General features: G+C 40.8%; 1 protein-coding gene across 3 annotated transcripts in view; it reads right to left on the minus strand.

Moving 5' to 3' along the window:
- Window positions 1-5,008: 5,008 nt before the first annotated feature.
- Window positions 5,009-19,983, minus strand: part of DTWD1 (DTW motif tRNA-uridine aminocarboxypropyltransferase 1) — a 30,158-nt gene continuing 15,183 nt past the window's right edge. For all 3 annotated transcript variants that reach the window (XM_089670316.1, XM_089670314.1, XM_089670317.1), the window contains exon 5: window positions 5,009-5,451. In XM_089670316.1, the coding sequence (XP_089526442.1) occupies window positions 5,222-5,451 (230 nt within the window). In that variant the 3' untranslated portion in view covers window positions 5,009-5,221. The remainder of the gene's footprint in view (window positions 5,452-19,983) is intronic.

Consider the following 19,983-nt stretch of genomic DNA (forward strand, 5'->3'; position numbering starts at 1 on the left):
TGGTCAGCTCTGGTACTGCAGCCCACACGGCAGGAGAGTCCCACCACCAGTGCCGAGAGCACCCGCTGGTCAGCTCTGGTACTGCAGCCCACACGGCAGGAGAGTCCCACCACCAGTGCTGAGAGCACCCGCTGGTCAGCTCTGGTACTGCAGCCCACACGGCAGGAGAGTCCCACCACCAGTGCCGAGAGCACCCGCTGGTCAGCTCTGGTACTGCAGCCCACACGGCAGGAGAGTCCCACCACCAGTGCTGAATCCATTCCTGACAAGTACATATGAAAGACCTTTGTGAAAGACTATGAAGTGGAATTTTGAATTGAACTTCAAATAATTCCTGGAATGCAACATTTTGAAATATGTCTTTCAGAATGTAAATCTCAAAGACTTGGCATACAAAATCACAGCACACTTTCGTTAGATTACATACTTGTTTTCCCCCAATAACCTTTGTATTGTTTTTGAGTTTTTTTGTTTGAGGGCTCATATAGCCATATATGAAGACATTTCCCAGTAACAAAATCCATTACAAAAAACCCTGAAAACCAATATACCAGGCTAGTACAAAACTTCAATTAGATTTTTAATGTAATGCCTTAACTTCTGGACATGGATGATGCTTCTCCTAGCAAGGCTTATTATGTTCATTTACGAATTTATGAATACCAATTCCTTTGCTTGATGATGCTCTATATTTTTACTTCTTCACCAGGATCATTGTATTGTATGAGTCATGTATGTGCACTGTATGTATGAAAGGAACCTTTGTTGGTTTGTTGAATGGAAAGCTGCCCTCAGAGAAATTACTTGGTAGAACTTCTGGTTTCAGTTACAGCTTTGAGTATTCTGGAGTTAGTCTTTACCAGCTTTGTATATTTGAATCCTGCAGTTTTTGCATCTTCTTACAATGCAGATAAATTGCTGTAGTTCTCAAGTTGGGTGGAGACCACTGGTTAACAGCAATTTCCAATTCTTGCCACACATATTTAATTAGATTGAACTTCCACGACATTCAGCATCTTGGTTTGAATCTATTCCGCTGGTGTTTAGAGTCATTATCAATAAAACATGAATCATGATCATGGAACATGAGATTTTGCCCAGTCTCATGTCTCCAACAAGTTTTCCTATTAAAAAAAATATTTAGCTCCTTCCTTTCAATCTAGACCAGGTCTCCAGCCCCCCACTACTTTTAACGCTAATAGATATAAGCTGGCGACTTGTGGACTCAAACGTTAATCTTTATTGGCTACACAAATACATCCAGTAAAACAATGCTAACACGTTTCAGCCACTGTGGTCTTACTCATAGCATAATAAAACACAAAATGATCACAACTTTAATGGGTTTCAGCCCAAGTACTTAAGGAGGCGGAACCCAATGATTAAAATCATTAGTAAAATGACAAATAGGAAGAGGAAAGCACTGAACCAATGATTGTAAACAAATGTACTAATACATTCTAAATATATAAAAATATAAACATCATTGTCCCAACAGAACATTATTTCAAAAATAAGTCCAGGTCCCTTCTATGGTTTAGACCGGAAGCTCTGGTGTGCATCTGCCTGACCTGCATGCACCATACTCTACTGCAGCGAGAAGTCTGGTGGATACACACCTTGGACATCAGGGCACCTTCCAGTCTTAATCATAGAAGGGACCTGGACTTATTTTTGAAATAATGTTCTGTTGGAACAGTGACACTTATATTTTTATATATTTAAAAATTATCAGTACATTTGTTTACAATCATTACATGCTTTCCTATTAATATTTGTCATTTTACTAATGATTTTAATTATTGGGTTCCTCCTAAATTGGCTGGCCAGGAGATGCTGGAAAAACTTTTTAGTGAAAATAATCCATAAATTTCGTGTATATAAGTGTACAAAAGAAAGTCCAACACCACAAAGAACAGAAAATTTTCTTCTTTAAACATATAATTCCACCGTGCTTTATCCACCACCAAATGAATGGAATGAACTCACCAGAGCTTATTGGATGACGTCAGGACGTTCCCTGGAGCTGTCGGCGAGGTGTCCGCGGTGAACGGGGCTCGTCCATTCCATATACTTGATCGCTTGCTATACCAGTGTCAGGTGGACACTTCATTTTGTGAGTAGGATGCAATTGAAATAAAAGTTTTAAATGGTTCTTACTTGCTGCACCATCATGCCTTTTCTTTATTTTTGAGTGATTTTTCTATACAATTGGAGGATGATCGTTGTATAAGGAGTCTTGGCTATACCTCAAAAAATCACTGCAGAGTATTGTTCCTGCTATCTGGAAGTGTCTAGACTATAGAGTGCTACTTCATGATCTACTTACTCATCGCTCCCAGAGCAAACGCGCTTGTGCTGATTTATAATCTAATCAGCATTGAGCTCTGGTGAGTTCATTCCATTCATTTGGTGGTGGATAAAGCACGGTGGAATTATATGTTTAAAGAAGAAAATTTTCTGTTCTTTGTGGTGTTGGACTTTCTTTTGTACACTTATATACACGAAATTTATGGATTATTTTCACTAAAAAGTTTTTTATGTTTGGACTTTTTACACATATATTTATGATGTTAATTTTGATATATATTTAGCGCATTCCTATTGCTGATTTTTTACATTTTACCAATAGTTTGGGTTAAAGGTTTGCTGCTGGAGAGGATTGATATTGTTGATTGGCGCTTTCTTTTTTGTTTTTCAGGAGATGCTGGAACCCATAAAAGCTGTGATCATTTTGAGTGTTAGTATGCTATGAGTAAGGCCACAGCAGCCGAAACACATTAGCATTGTTTTACAGGATGTGCTTGTGTAGCCAATAAAAACGTTTAAAGTGTGTTAAAGGCTTACAGGTTTTAAAATAACAAACATATCATACTTACCTGCTCTCTGCAGTGGTTTTGCACAGAGCAGTCCTTATCCTCCTCTTCTCGGGGTCCCTGCTAGCACTCCTGGCCCCTCCCTCCTGTCGGGTGCCCCCACAGCAAGCAGCTTGCTATGGGGGCACCCACTGCTCCGTGTGTCTATTCACACATGGAGCCCCTGCTTGGCCTCACCCTTTCTCTCTTCCCACTGGCTCACTGGCTGTGATTGACAAGAGTGGGAGCCACTGGCTCCAGCTGCTGTTTCAGCCAATGGGGAGAGGGAGTCCTGGGATTGCCGAGACTCATCATCATCGCTGGATCATGAGGGGCTTAGGTGAGTACTAGGGGGGGCTGCTGCATAGAGAAGATTTTTTACCTTCATGCCTAGAATAAACCTTCATACAACCACTTTACGTCGTCGAGTTGCCGGGCTTATAATGAAACCAACACCTTAATTGGTGGTTCTGCAGAACTTTAGCCTGGAACTATTTTGACTTCTTGTTATGCATTTAGCTATTTGGTTACATATGCTCTCTAACAAACACTGAGATTTTCCAGAAACAGATATGAGTCCATGTAATACTATAATGACACAGATTATACTCATTTTGTAACTTCTGAAGACTATTGGTTACAATTAGCAATAGATTATACCAAAAGCTATTTAAAAAGGAATTTCTGAGGGGGGAGGAGGGGAATTTACCCTTGCAGTGGGTTCCCTTCCCCACTGCAAAGGATTAACTGCTTGCTTTGCCTAGAAGATAATGAATGCAGTGATATACTTACCTTATACCTCACTCCCAACAGCTTTCTTCTCTTCGGGCGACCGATTATCCTGGTCACAGCTCTGTGACATCATCCAGTAGAATGTTGGTCCAGCAGTCCTGCATTGTATGGAAGGATTGCAGGGGGTCCACTCACATTCCATAGCATCGGACAATGGTGAAGAACAACAGTTGTCAGGGAAACAAAGTTAGTCCTTGCTGTGGGAAGGAGAACCCACTCTGTAAGAGTAATTTTAAGAGTAATGTATATAAAAAAAATAAATACTTATAGATTCAAAGCCGTTCATTTATCTAGTGTACTTGCACATTAACATGTTCCCTGTTTCCATTCAGCGATTCCAGCAGAAGTCAATTATTATGCTCAAATTCATATTTAGATGAGACCCTATATGGACTGATTGAAGTATTACTTAAAGTGATACTAAACCCAGAACCCTGCATTCACTATATATGGTCTCCCACAGTACACAGAACATGGAAATAATTTTAATTTAGTAAATACAATCTGCTAAATATCTTTTTTGTCATCAGCAATTAAAGTAGTTGTGTGACTTCTATCAGTGTCCAGCAGAGCACTGATTAAAGCTTGGAGGAGGAGTTTTCATTCTCCCCTGGCAGTCCTATGAGGCTGCATGAACCCTGACCCTCTGTCTGGAGAGTGCTGATTGGCCCTGTGCTGATCACATGCACTCTCCCAAGATTAAAAAAAAAACAAATATCTCTAGCAATACACACCAAACTGAGCACGTGCATCTTGCCCCTAAGGCTCTGTTATGTCAGGATATGGATTGGAGACAGTAGACGAAGGGGAGGATCAGAGAAGAGAGGAGAAAACATTCTTTTTACACAATGCAGAGAATTAATCTCTTAGGTTGCACAGTGAGTATATCAAGCATGCTTTACTGCATATACAGACTGATTTTACTGTTGGGGGTTTAACACTTTAAAACTTTCATTTTGAATTATGTGAATTCTATTTATTCATGCTCTGGCACCCCTGAAGCTTTCTAAATGGATAAAATTATTTACTCTTGGAACTAAAGCTTTTCTTTCAGAAACTAAAGACTGAATATGTGAGAGCCTCATTTAGGAAGCAAAAGATAGCTTTTTGTAAATATTTTCCAAAGAAAACTACAGTTATATACAGACGTTAACACATACGAGTCTTGCTTCTACAGCAAAAATGGTTAGTTATAAAGTAAGCTTCTGTAATGTGGACTATTGTACATCAAAGAAAGGCCTTTGAAGCCCATACAAGAGCATAAAATATCGTGACCCAACATTGTCAACAGAATGTTCCCAATTGGTATTCACCAACCAATTTGGTTAAATTATATAAGCAGAAAAACACACTAATCAGCGTAGGAATGAGAAGTATGATTTTATTGTTGATACAAAAATCTCAGGATTTATCTTGGTAATCTTACTTTCCATTGGAATTTTCCATATTCTTACTGGACAGTGTTGGCACATGGAGCAACAATTGCATGCAATGCTGCCAAACCAAAGTTTTGGTCACGTCATCCCTTCAGCTTAAGTAAAAGCACCAAATTAGTCCTCCCCCAAAATACTTTATTATAACTTTCCAGCAGCATGCTTGGCATTTTTTATCAATTTGTACATAAAGGAATAGAAGAAAAGAAGGTTGTCATATTCACCATGGTAGTCCTTCTCTAGAATCTGTATGTGATAGTCCACCATAAAGTAATAAATAGCCTCTATTGTTGAGAGGTAAGTGTCTGGCGTTCCCTTCTGATGTCGCCAAAAGCAAGTCTTTCTTTCTGTCATTTCAACAGCCACCAGTCCTATTGTATTATAAGAGAATAAAAACATTTTTTTATGTAACTGCATGTATGTATGTGGAATAGATGGATACCATCAGACAAAGCCATTAAACAAATGAATTTAAATTTTTTGCATATAGAAATGGTATCAGCTTCATATAAATAATGTTTCTTGACAGATCCATATCAGCACAGCTGGGTAAGGCCCCCCCCATGCTTCCAGGACCGAACTCATAAATTTGAGCCCACCTGCAGCCTCAGCATTCCTCTTTTTTTCTCCCATTTGCAGGACCTAGATGTGCTTCTCTACCTTGCTGGTCTAAAGGGCTGGCTGCCCGTCCGTGCGTGTGGGTTTCAGCTGGGCACAGTACCTGGTGTACCGGCTAAATGACCCATAATCCAGGAAGCCCTCCTGCTGGACCTCGGGGTGGCTTTTATCAAGGCTAACAGCCTTGCCTGGGGTCTGCTGGGTCCATGTGAAGTGGGCAGTGGTGTCAGCAGTCTCCCCCAGGCATGCACACCCATGCAGTGCCAGTGTTTACAGTCAGATGGAGGGGGTGAGTGAGCTAAATTTAAAAATGCTTTGCATCCAAATGAATGCTGCATTGCTAGGTAATGTTGTGCAAACCTTGAGCTCCTCCAGAGGTAGTACTCTGCATATCAGGTGTACAAAATAATACTTTGTCTGTTCACATATGGCATTACCTGTTGGTGGCTTCTCATGTTTGCTTTACTATTGTGCCATTATACCAACCCCCTCAAAATACCAACATTCCCAGAGAAGGTAGAGGAGTCACCCGTGGATGACTACTGTAACCAGCATTGCCTGTTGGAGTATTGGACATCCCTTTTAGATTTGATTGTGCTGACCAGTTTCTAAAAAAATAAAATAAAAAATATGAGCATCTTTATGATGTCAACAATTCCCTTGGGTGGTGTGTGTACATTGTGTAATATTGTGATTCTGTTGCAGATTAATACCTTTTTGTTGCTCTTCTTAACAAAACATTTACATATCCAGTTCTCTGGCAGGGCAAGGTTTGGTTTATTAACCACCTGGTAACATCAGGGCTATGGTTGGAAGCTGAAGTATCGGCATCCCTCTAGCAGTGGTTAACCCGTTAGGGTTTGTTACTAAGTAAGCTATTTTCTACTTCATTAAATTATTATTCTGTGAAAGGAGTATCTTGTCTGGCAATGAGCAGAGCTTTCTCAAGCAAAACAACACTCTTGAGACTTTTCAAAACACAGATGAACATGGCTGTGAGATGAACATGAGTGTAAGTGTTCCATTCACCCTGTGAAGGGGTTATGTGTTCTAACAGTGAACAGTCTCATAGCCTTCCCAGGCAAAACAGCCTCTTCAGACTCTCCAAAGGGGAAGAGACAGATGAAAATGACAATATAAATCTTGCTTTGTCAAGCAACCAAACATGAGGATGATGACACCTAACATGTTGTTACATTCATTAAACAAGTGGCCAGTACACTCAAAAGGAGTTGTTTCCACTCACTCTGTGAAAGAGTTATATGTTCTGGCAATTAAAAGTCTCATAGCCGTGCCAGACAAGACAGCCTTTTTAGACTCTATGAAGAGGAAGATGTGGACGAGCATGACTGTATCCTGCTGGTTTAAGCAGCCAGCAATAGAGATGATGACACCTAGCAGGATGTTACATTCAATAAACACACTGTCAAAACACTCTAAAAAAGGAGTGGATTTCACTTACCCTTCGAAAGGGTTACCTGCTTTGGCAATGAGAAGCTGCATAGGCTTCCAAGCCAAAGCATCCCTCTTCAGAATTTCCAAAGAGGACGATGTGGACAGACATGACTGCATGAATATGGCTTTGTTCAAGCAACCAAGGATAAAGATGATGACACCTAACAGGTGGTCACATGAGGCTAATACACTGTAAAAGCGTGTTTCCACTCACACTGTGAAGAGATTATCTATTCTATCGAGGAGCAGTCTCCCAGCCTTCCTGGCAAACAATCCTCTTCAGACTTCCAAAAGAACAGTCAAATGAGCATGACTGTATGAACCCTGCTGGTTCAAGCAATCAGGAATAAAGAGGTTGAAGTTATCAGATTCATTGACCATGTGGTCAATACATTCTAAAAGGAGTTGTTCTACTCTCCTTGTGAATGGGTAATATATTTAGCTAATTCGCTTTCTCAGAACCTTCTCAGACAAATCAATCCTTGTCAGATTCATCCAAAGAATGTGTGGATGAACACAACTGTCTAATTCCTGCTTTGTTCAAGTAGACAGTGATGGTGACCAAGTTGTCACAATTAATCAAGCATGTGGTCAAGACACTCTAAAGGAAATGCTGAATTCACCTTCTGCAAAGGCCATCTATTCTGCAAAGATCCAGTCTTCCTTTTAGGGTAATTATAACTGGTCTCAGAGCCTTCTCAACCCAATCAATCCTTTTCAGTCCCTTCTCAACAAGATTAGGACGACTTGTGTCCAGGTTTTTGATTCCTTTTGTAAGGTTGATGGAATGCCTTTAAATAGAAGCAAAGCTGTGGAAGTATTTTAAGTGCCACCAATTCCCTTACTGAATCAAGAACTCATTCTACAAGATTGAAGCAAGTTGTCACAGCAGAATGTCAATGGCTTTGAATCACCCCTTGGGTCGGTGTTTCCCTTATGGGACTAGCCAGATACATGACCTTAACATTAGAAGATGTTGCGGCCTTCAAGGACATAGTTGGTCACTGCATTGTTCTTGATCTTGTGAAACCTAAATTAATAGTGGTCAGTTTTGCTTCCTGTCTCAAGATGAACATCTGTTGAGTTAAAGGAGACTAAAGTTCAAGAGTCAGCTTCCACGCTCACTCAAAAGACGGTAGCTTCTGCATTTCTGGATGGGAGTCAAAGAAAAAGCCAGCACATAATGCAAGAAGTCAGCGAAGAGCTTCATGTCAGGATGCTTTATGGTATTTTGGGGATTGTGCCATCCATACATGTCTTATGGGCATTTGATGACGGACACATGGTCCTTCAAGGCAAGCATTTCAGGCCATATTTGGGAGATTTTTCATCCTTCAGATTAGGCCACATAAATTGCCTCACTCCAGCAGGTCAGGTAGGCTCACCTGAACTCTCATCCCCTTTCAAGTCGGGTTTCTGGAATGGTAGCAGTCAGAGGGCTTAGGTCAGAAGATATGGATTACACCTTGAATGAAAGTGAGCCTAAACTTGTGGTTAGAGAAGTAGAATCTTCTGCAATGTCATTCCCATCTGATGACTTAGTGACTGGAGGTGCAGTCAGACACCAGCAAAGTAGTTGGAGAGCCCTAATTCAGGAGCAATGGGCTGAGGACCAATGGCATTTTCAAGGGTCTAAGTTGGTGTCCAACATCCTGGAGTTAAGAATGGAATTTCAGTCACTTCATCCAGGGTGGACCTGTCCTGAGTTAGACAGCACAAAGACTAGCCTACAACCAGAAACAAGGGGGCACTCAGTTTCTCCCTCCTGAAGGAGGTTTCTCAGTTTTTAGAGTAGGCCCAAGTCAATATCCTGTAGCTATCTGCAGCCTATGTGCTGGTCAGAAGAATCTTTAGGCAAACTATTTGTCCAGGAGAATCCTGGACGATAATGAATGGTTCAGACTGCAGCAAGTCTTTTGAGAACTAATGGGCTTTGTAATTTCTTCCAGAAGTAGACCTGTTCACATCCCCAGTCAACACCAATTTGCTGAAGTTCTACTCCATGGTCCAGCATCCCCAAGCAATTAGGGTGGAGATGCTGATCGCAGAGTGGATCTTCAGGACAGCTTATGCCTTTTTCCTCTCCCTCTGATTTGCACCTTCCTGCAGAGGCTGTGGCAGGAGAAGGTGATAATTCTGATGGTGATTCCAGATTGGTCAAAGGGGGCATGGTACCCTCTGCCCCTCCTAATGAGTTTCAAGGATCCACGCATTCTGCCGCTAAGATCAGCTCTTCCCCAAAGTCCCATTTGTCCAACATCTGACAAGCTCAAGCTCATGGCTTGGGTCTTGAGAGGCAGAGGCAAATAGTTCTCAGGTGCTTTGTAAAGGTTGTGGATACTCTTATGAAAACAAAGAAGAACTGTACTAACAGTGCCTAAAGTAGAATGATATAAATTTACACGATTGCCGCTGATCAAGGTTTTACACTGGGCTTTTCACAAGTCTGTCACATTCTGTTGTTTCTGTAGGCAAGGCTTGATTTAGGTTTACGCATAAGTACGCTATGGGCTCACATTTCAGCTATCTCTGCCTTCGCCAGCATACAGTGGGTATCCAACACTCAATTATACGGTTCTTCATGCTGCAACTTGGTTGAAACCTACCTAAGGGATTGTTGTTTGTAAATTGGGATCTCCCATTGGTGTTGGACTTGTTTGCATCAGATGCCTTCAATCAAAATGGCCCCCTGTGGTATCTGTTGCTGAAAATGGCATTCCTGGTGGCAATTTCATCAACCAGAAGAGTGTCTGCATTAGCGGCCCTGGGGTTTAAAGAACATTTTCTTACATTCATCCTAGACTGGGTGTTGAGCTGATGCTCAAGATTGTGTCTAAGTGGCCTTCATAGTCCATATCACGCAAAAAGGTGTCCATCCTATGTCCCTCTTGGGGAGTAACCAAGAAGTTAGCCCCTTCAGATGTGGGCCAAGTTTTAAAATGTTACATCAAGGCGTCATCTGGCATCAGGAAGTCAGAGCACTTGTTTGTCATTCCAGGTGGACATGTAATGATTTCACTGCTTCCAATAAGATTATTGCCTCTTGGTTGGCAAAGCTCATCTACTTGGCCTACAAATTGAAAGGGTTGGCTGTGCCAGGGGGATCGCATCACTGTCCACTCGAAGGGTCTCAACCTTGTGAGCAGCAGCAGTTTGAGTGTTCCCAGACACTATCTACAAGGCAGCCATGTGGACGTCAATATATATACGTTCATGGCTCATTACTGTATAGAAGCAGTCTTAAAGACAGTTGAGCTTGGCAGAGGCATCCTGGCTTCTGCTTTTAGCCAGAACTGAGGAGTGTGAAGCATTATCCCTCCCCTATGTGGCTAGTTCCCAGCTGTGCTGACATGGAGCTGTCAGGAAAACGTAAAATTGAATGACAGATACTTACCATAATTTTCCCTTCTTGACGAGTTCCATGTCAGCACAATTCCTACCCAGCTTGGTAGGACTAGTCACAGAACACCGAGGCTGCAGGTGGGCTCCAATTTATGAGTTAGGTCCTGGAAGCATGGGGGGGCCCCTTACCCAGCTGACATGGAGCTTGTCGGGAAAGGAAAATTACAGTAAGTATCTGTCATTCAATTTTCTGTTTTCCAATGTTTCCTACAATCTCAATGCAAGTCTGCTTTGACAAAGAATGTTAAGATTTCTAGATGGATTAGGGCTTGTTAACTAGTGTGCGGTGCGTTTTTTGGCATGTTGTGTTTTTATGCGTGCTGCCACTGAACTCTATTAGAACATGCATTTTGATTAAACTGCAAACAAAGATGCAGCATGCAGGACGTGCAGGAGTGCCTGAAAATGCAACACTCCAAACGAAGAACCGCACATATGTGAACCAGCCATAAATATTTGATTTTCTCAGTCATTGTGGGAAAAGGTTTTGTAATGTTACTGAATTCTGCCCCCAAAGGGAGAGTATTGAAACCCACAATGTGAAATAAAGCCATATATAAATGGCACAGTAAAAAAGTGAAATGCATGTCAAATCAAACTTTGTTTTTAGGTAAACCTCACAATAACTCAAAATTGGTTGTTTCCTTTAATTTTAAAAATATCAAGCCAGTTGTTTTTGTAGACACTTTCAATAATTAGCTTATAGAAGTACAGAATGGGCTTGCATGCTTACCCACAGTAGTTTTTCTTCACCATTTTCACCTTCTAATTGTGTCATTCTTCATATTAAAGGCTAACTCCACATTTAATGCCTCTTTAAATATTTTGCTTGGGCCAATCTCTCCCGAATGACTATTTACTGCACTAACAGGTGAACTTGATGATCATGCTGTATTAACTGTATGTAGCCTCATCTACAGCATACAGCGCTGCGTTACAGCAGTGGGACAGGAACTTCCCATCCAACTTCTGTTACAAAATAGAGTATGGTTGAGTGCTGCTCAGCCAATCACGGGAAGCTTTCTATTCATTCTCAAAGAATTTAGACTAAGTGTAGCAGGTCTCTATCTGAGCACCATCTGAAGAGTTTTAAACACACCCTTGTCAATTACAATGTAGCAGTACTCTGAAGTGAGCAAGCACCCTAAGACAGAGCCACAATACAAGGGGTGGGGGGATTATTCCAATTCACTGCATTACAGGGTTAAAATGTTCAGCAGATACTGGAGTTTGTATTCAAATACCAGTCCCTCATACTGTCTTGCAAAATAGACCTTTTAGGAGCTTTTGATGGGTTCTAGAAACCCTGTATATGAACTTGTAGTGCTAGACAAGTTCAAAGTAGGAGACCTTTTCATAAGAAACATGTATTATAACTAGCAAATGTGACTGTTCATAAACAGGGTATATTTTGGAGACGGTGCAGGTTGTTGATTGTGGTAACCACTTGCTGAATGCCTAACTGGACATCATTGGTTTACATTTTAACACCGGGGCGATGGCTGCAGCTAGATGTCACAACCCCGGAATTCCAATTTTCTGCAGTCGCCACTCTGATAAAAGTAATCTGAGTGGCTGAATAGTCACTGAATCACTTTTAGTCTAGGTTCACACCTATGCAGGTTGCGTTTGAGCCTTTTCTGCATTGCGTTTTTGCCACGTTGTGCATTTTTTCCATTTTTAATTTTTTCTTGTTCCTAGGCAGATTTAAAACGCACAATGCATCAAAAACATGGTAAAAATGCATCAAAAACACAATGCATGCTTTTCTGCAGCGCATCCATTGAACTTTATAGAAACAAAAACAACTTTTTGTATTAAAAAAAGTCCCTGACCCTGTCCAAAAAATGCACCGGGTGAAAACGCAGAGGTGTGAACATGTCCCATAGGAAATCATGTTAAATTGACTGTACTGCGTTTCTGCAAAATGCTGCAGAAACGACTTAGGTGTGAACCTAGGGTTAGAACTGGTGAGTTGGGTCGCCGCCTCGCTACCCCCCCCCCCACACCACTTTCTGGTGATTCTTGGGCTTACCTTGCTTAATTGGGAAGCCCAAGAACTGATCTGGTGGTTTCGGCAGGTGGCCATAGAAATGAGCAGAGGAAAGATGACCTCCGCTCATCTCTATGGCTTAGGAGGCTGGGAGCAGCGTCATTTCTGGTTCACGGCCAATGTAAACAAGGCCATTTTTTTTCTGAAAGCATTAGATCAATTTCTTTTTTTTTTATTTGATGCTTTCCATTGTAAAGGAGAGATGTGGGGTCTAACTGACCCCAGATCTCTCCATAAAGAGGACCTGTCATGCCCTATCTCTAGGAACAAAAGTGATAAAAAAAAGAAAATTAAAGAGACAGTGTAAAAATAATTTAAAAAAGTAATAAAATAATAAAAATTTAAAGTGCCCCCGTGCTCGTGCACAGTGGCAAATGAATATGTATGTCATACCAACATATGTAAATGGTGTTCCCACCACACGTGAGGTATCGCTACAAACATTAGAGCTAAAGCAGTAATTCTAGCACTAGACCTCCTCTGTAACTCAAAACTGGTAACCTGTAAACCTTTTTAAATTGTCACCTATGGAGATTTTTAAGTATCGTAGTTTGGCGCCATTCCACGAGTGTTTGCAGGGAAAGTGGTCAGGGAAAAGAGTTATATGTCAAGGCACTCAGAGCAGCTGAGGTAAAAATTTCTGAATCGGGCTACAATACTATAATAAATTTAAAGTAGAGGATGTATGGTGCATTTCAAACAGTATTGTTCTTCATGAAGTCCTTTAAAGCAGCAGTAAACTCTGCTTTTTAATATAACTCTGCTTTTTATCTTGTACCTACAGATAAGCCTATACTATGGCTTACCTGTAGGTACAGTTAATATCTCCTAAACGTGCATGGTTTAGGAGATATTTCAATGTGCAGCAGCCGGTGACATCACCGACGCATGTGCACTGTGCTCTCAATAGACAGCACACTCCGGTACGTCGTCCATTGAGAGTGCTGTGGGGCAACTGTGGTTCCTGTGACGTCATTACAGCTTGGTCTTTTAAACAGCCAGAGCCTGCAAAAGGGACCTTTTTTGTCCCTCGGCAATATTACTACCGCGTTAATCAGTCTAGCATTGTTTTCTATGTGACTGATAAAGAGAGTACAATTTTCTGGTGATTCATTTAATTTTCAGATTATAATTTGCCTCATTGGGGTTTATTTACTAAAGCTGGAGAGTCCAAAATCAGACTCCCTTCTGCATAGAAACCAATCAGCTTCCAGGTTTCATTGCCAAAGCTTCATTGAACAAGCTGAGGTTAGAAGCTGATTGGTTTCTATGCAGAAGGGAGTCTGATTTTGGACTCTCCAGCTTTAGTAAATAAACCCCATTGCTTCTGTTTAGCACTGCCTTGCTATAACAAATTTGATTGAAATCCACAAGAGTGACTTTGCATTTAAAAAAAACAAAATCCCAAAATTAAGGGCAATATCTCTCATTTTAGTATAGTGGATAAAGCTATGGAAACCATTCCCCATTCCTTTAAGAACCTTTGTCCCACTGTACACCCCATCATTTCTGATTTAGAGCACAAATGCAGCCTAATATTATACTTATTTATTCTAAAATGCACACAGTTGGTTTCTTTGGAAATTTGGGGACCCATAAGAAAAATCAACCTAACAGGTTATGGTGAGGTAACAAAAGAAACCAAAAGCCCTACAGTAAAAAGCGAAGATAAACCTTCCTTCTACAGAGAGAGGGACGAGTCTGCAGCTGAACCAAGTTTTACTCTGAGGGCTGAACCTGATAAAGTCTATAGGGAAGACACGGAAACTGTTTAACCACTTGGTAACCGCACCATAGCTGAATGATGGCTACAGCACGGATACCTAGTTCTGGGAAGGCGTCATATAAAGTTCTCCCAGAAAAGGCACGCACCTGGCGATCTCCGTATCCTATGGACACAGCTGATCACGTGACGAGGTAAAAGGTCTATCACAGCGGCCTTTTACTACGTGATCAGCTGTGTCCAATGTGTCACAGTGTGAGGAAAGTACTGTCGATAACCGGCAACTGTCAGAGGAGATTGGCACTGACCATCAGGGCACTGATTATCTGTGCCGCCCACCAGTACCCAGCAGTGCCATCCACCAGTGCCCCCAACAGTGCCGCCTATCAGTGCCTTGTCAGAGCTGCCCGTCAGTGTAGCCCATCATTGCCTCCTCATTAATTCCCACTAGTGCCTCCTCATCAGTGCAGCCTATCCGTGCCCATCAGTGCAGCCTATCTGTGCCACCTCATCAGTGCCCATCAGTGCAGCCTCATCAACGCACATCAGTGAAGGAAAACAATGATCTGTTTGCTAAATTTTATAATAGAGACAAAGAAAAACTTTTTTCAATTTTTTTTTGTTGCTCTTTTTTGTTTATAGCACAAATAAAACAACCAGAGGTGATTAAATACCATCAAAAGAAAACAAATTAAAAAATGTCATATGGGTACAGTGTTGCATGACCGCGCAATTGTCATTCAAAATGTGACAGCACTGAAAGCTGAAAATTGGCCTGGGCACAAAGGGGGTATAAGTGGTTAATAAGCAATGCTAGGAGGATTGTGGGTACTAAACAGTGAGATGTCTCTGATGGGTGGAACTACAGACTATGTATGCTGGTAAAGGATACAGTGACAAGACTAATGTGTTTGTGCAGGGGATGGGATCCCAATGGGGAAGAACCAATCTCTATGCTGGGTTAGAATCTCACTAATGAAAGACAAATCCTTAAAGTGGTATGAGGTGATTGTAGTCGTATAGAGCACTTGCAACAGAAACAACTGAGTATGGTTCATGATACTTTTTTTTATTTGCACTAACAGAATATTTCAGGACAAGCTTACGCAGTATGGACTTTGAAGACAGGGACATACCCCAAAAGCTTGTCCTGAAAAATTGCATGTTAGTGCAAATAAAAAAGTACCACAAACAGTATTCAATTGTTAAAGTGGTATTAAACCCAAAAGCAAACATGTATTATATTGCTGCTTACCTATTCTTAGATGTGATGGCTGCAGGAGTTTTAGGCTTTTTTTCATCTGGTGATTTGGCCAGCAAGTCTGTTGTTTTTAAAAAAAAAAAAAAACTCTCTGCCAGTTAAAGAGATGAGGCAAACCATTTACCACTGACAAAGGTGCTTATAGTGATCAGATTTTATTTATTTTGTAAAACCCTTATCCCAAAAATAAAAACAAATTATTACAAAGTGTTACCTGAAGTTTGACTTCAATTTGTGTGTATTTCAATCTGCTATTACATTTAACACTCCTCTCCCCCCAGACTGACAATGCTGCTGTCCAAATGTGCCACCTCTGCTCCATCAATCAGAATGGGGGTACTCTAATACAGAAGATGTGTTACTGGCCAGATCACCAGGAGAACACGGAGGAGGAAACAGCCTAAAAAGAAAAATGAATGCAGCCACCACATCTAAAGATTGGTAGGCTGCAATATAAATTTAAATGTAACTTGTGAGCCACTTAATGTAATTAAATAAGGTTCGCTGACATAAAACACATCCTCATATCATGTGTGCTTATCCTTTTAAGGACTAAAATGCTTTATTGTGTGCCCAAATACACTCACATTGAGATAAGAAACCGCTTTGTTTAAAATCAACTTCAGACAACTGTGTGCACTGCACACATAGTATACTCGCCGTCCACGGGTGTGTAGTGATGTCTTAGCCCCTCCCCTACGCGTTACGCCGCAGGTCACGCGGCTTCATCAGGGGGTTGTGATTGGTGCACACAGTTGTCTGAAGTTGATTTAAAACAAAGCAGTTTCTTATCTTACTTAATGTGAGTGCATTTGGGCACACAATAAAGCATTTTAGTCCTTAAAAGGATAAGGCACTATGTCTGTATTTTTTTTCTTACTGAGGAACATCTAAGGAGGAGATAAAGAGCAGGAGTGAAAGATCCCTGCGGGGATAGCGGCAAGGAGGATAAGAGCATTGGGAAGCAATTAAGGGATACCCACCATTCTTCACATGGTGCAACAGAATTTCTAAAAGTTCCATATGTGAACAAAAAGCGAAGTACGCCTGTTACAGGCTGAAAAGGAGGTGAGCGCATAACCTAATCACAATAAGAAGTCACTGGGAATTGCAATCACTTATTTTTGATCGCTTTTATTGGGATTTACCAATAGAGACTTTTTCATATTATTTTTATTCCCTTTCACAACTGTTTTTGGATCACATTATATTTTGGGACTATCACTAATAAGTTGGTACCAGAGACTTTATGTTTTTTATTATTTTTCTTAATATTATTTTTTAATTTTATTGATTTGTCATTCAAATTTGTTTGTCATTTGCTCTAAACTATATATTCTGATAGTTGCTTAATTACTATATGGGTAATAATTGATAATAATTAGGAGCGCAACATTTATTGAAAAATAATTTTTGGTAGGCTGCAATATGTCACAATTTTGGTTTTGGGTTTAATACCACCTTAAGCTGGGAGTGGTTGGATCATATTGAGAAAAGACCAATGTGTGTGCCGGATGAGTTTCACTGCTAAAAGAATATTCTGTTCGGCTCAAATTTAAGACTGGAGGCAGAATCCCCTCAGCGATACATGACATAGTCATACAATGCATGATTCCTACATAAACTAAGGAGAGAAAAAAAAAAAAGCACCCATTGGTTTCAATCAGAGGTATTTTGAAATCAGTGGGTCTGTGTACAAAATTGTCAAGTTGGGCCCCAAAGCTTGATTAAAAAAACCAAAAAAAAAAAAAAAAAAGGTGGTGTGCTTAGTGCACCACAATGAAGAGCGAGCATGGTTTACATTGTGCCAGGGGTGTTGCTAGGATTGTAAAGGACCTTTGAGCACAAAAAGTAGAGGATTAATGGCGAGCAAACCCACACAGGCAGAGGGGGAACATGCAAACTCCAGGCAGGTAATGCCATAGTTGGCATTCAAACTGATGATCCTAGTGCTGCCAGGCAGAAGTACTAACCACTTAGCCACTGTGTTGCCCAATTTTGCATCAGCAGAAATAACAGTAATAATTTTTGTTTGCTAAAAACTATTTTAACTGCTGTTTTGGGTAATTTTTCAGAAGCAATTTCTTACTCAAGTATGGCCAAAATTTGCCACTCACGACTATGACTGCGTGTCATAAATAATGATGGCTGCAGCTTACTATACAAATTACAAGAACTCACTATGATGTCATACATGCATGTAATGGTTCTTGTAGGCTACACTGTGAGTGGATCAGAGATATAAATAATTGCTAAATGATCAGGTGTTAGCACAATTAGATTGCAGACAGACTGTGATGGGAGGTGCTGCCCTGCAAAAATCACAAACATCAAACTGGGTGTTCCTGATTACCAGATATTGACAGAATATTGTCACCTGTTGCACTCAGGGAATGCTTGAAAAAACAAAACAAAAAGCCTTTGGCAGGAGAGATAAAAAAAATGTTCCAACTCCTTCTGCTAGTACTTTGGGAAAAGGTCATGGGACAGATGGTCATAAAAACTAAACAAATGGCTATCACTTTCTATTTTGCTTGATTTCAATATAAAAGGTACATTTATATGTAAATCGCATTGAATATTTAAGTACTTTGCTTTAATACAACCTGTGGAGTAATACTTTACATAGTTCTAAAGTGCACAAAACATTTTTGCTATGTCATGCTTTGTCATAGATTCTGAAAAATTAAATACATCTGGTTAAAAAAATAGTAAATAGCAGATGTTGAACGTATCCCTTGTTTTTACATATGTCGGGCAGGATGTGAAAATAAATCACTGTTCCTTGTGATGAATAATTTATTTCGGCACTCCTTTTGATGATTTCATTTTTGTTGTTCGTATATTTCCAATACAGATGTAACCATCATTCCCAATCTCATCACAATATGTAAAACATGTTCATATAATTTATGGCAAATAAAACAGCATAACTGTATGCTAGGAAAACAAACACATGCTTTTGAAATTCCTTCTTGCTAAACCATAGCTATCCTGCTTTTGTCAGATTTTACCTACCAAATATATAGCACTGACCCCTTTTGAGTGATCAAGAAATAGTTCCATGAATTCAGTTTGTTTTTCTTTGATTTGAAATATGCAATCTAAGGCCTGGTTCACTTCATATTTTTACAGTAATGCACGATAGGTGCACTGTGGTGCAATCTATTCTGGATGACACTTCAATGCACCTTCCTGCGGATAACATGTGTTGCAATGCGCTGGTAAAAATTTTGCATGCACTATTTCTACCAGCACATCACAATGAACATTATTGCAGTTCTGCATATTGTCTTGCAACACATGTTCCTTGGAAAGCATGAGTCATTCCCACTGAATGGTAGCGCATCACACCAGAACGTGCGTTGTAGTACATTTCCATAAAAACTAAGTGTGTATGGGCCCTGGGCAAAGTTAAAAAAAAGGCACATAAACATACTCCAAAAAGTCCACATGCTTGAATGTTATTTTCCACCATGCAGTTTTTTTCACTACGTCAAAGAAGGTAACCTGCCAGGAAACAGATTTCAATGTAACAAGTGAACATCTGCCCATATCATGCACACTAAAGTATTCCCATAATCCCTCATTTATCTCTGTATATGTAACCATTGAGAAGAATTTAAATTCAAAAATCACAATAAAATCTTAGACCTTTCCCTACTAATTTCTTTGGTACCAGAATCCAAGGAGGCTGCCAGCCTGTAATTAACTAGCAGGTGTTTCTACGCAGTTATGGATCATTTAGGCTAGGTTCAAAACTCTGCGTTCCTGCAGGCCACGTTTCGCAGGCACGAGACCCATTCATTTGAATGGGCTCCTGTGCCCCGGGACATGCAGGGAAGAAGTCCCTGCACTTTGGAAAACGCAGCCCGCACGGGAATCTCGGTTCCCAGTATGGATGTGTTTTGCAGTGCAGGCAGCATGCCATTAGAACTAATGGCACCCGCCCGCGGGTCCGCATTCCTCTGTGCGGGTGGTGTGGCTGCACGGATTTTTGTGTAGATCCGCAGCGGCACCACATGCACAGATGTGAACCAGGGGTTACACCTGCAGCATTGTTCATTGCTCCTCTGAAAAGCGAACTGCAACGGACTGCTTTTTGATGACATTTGACAGGTAGCTCAGAGCCAATATATCATCTCTTTACTGCCGGATTCAAACCTTGAAAGGCCGCAGCAATCTGCCTCAACCTTCTGCAGTAGAAACAGCTCCGGCATGGCCTCATTCTCTTAATTCGGTTGCGTTTGGTGGCAGCACTGCCAGCCATATGTGACCTGACGTAATTTCTGCTTCACCACCACTGCATGAAGGAATATGGCCAGTGGCCATATTAACTTGAGGCTGGGCACCTTCATGTAAACATGGCGTTAGGCCTTAGGCCTCAGAAA

Source organism: Staurois parvus, unplaced genomic scaffold (genome assembly GCF_062004578.1).
Source record: "Staurois parvus isolate SC_StPar_1 unplaced genomic scaffold, SC_StPar_1.0 ptg000089l, whole genome shotgun sequence".
Taxonomy (NCBI): Eukaryota; Metazoa; Chordata; class Amphibia; order Anura; family Ranidae; genus Staurois; species Staurois parvus.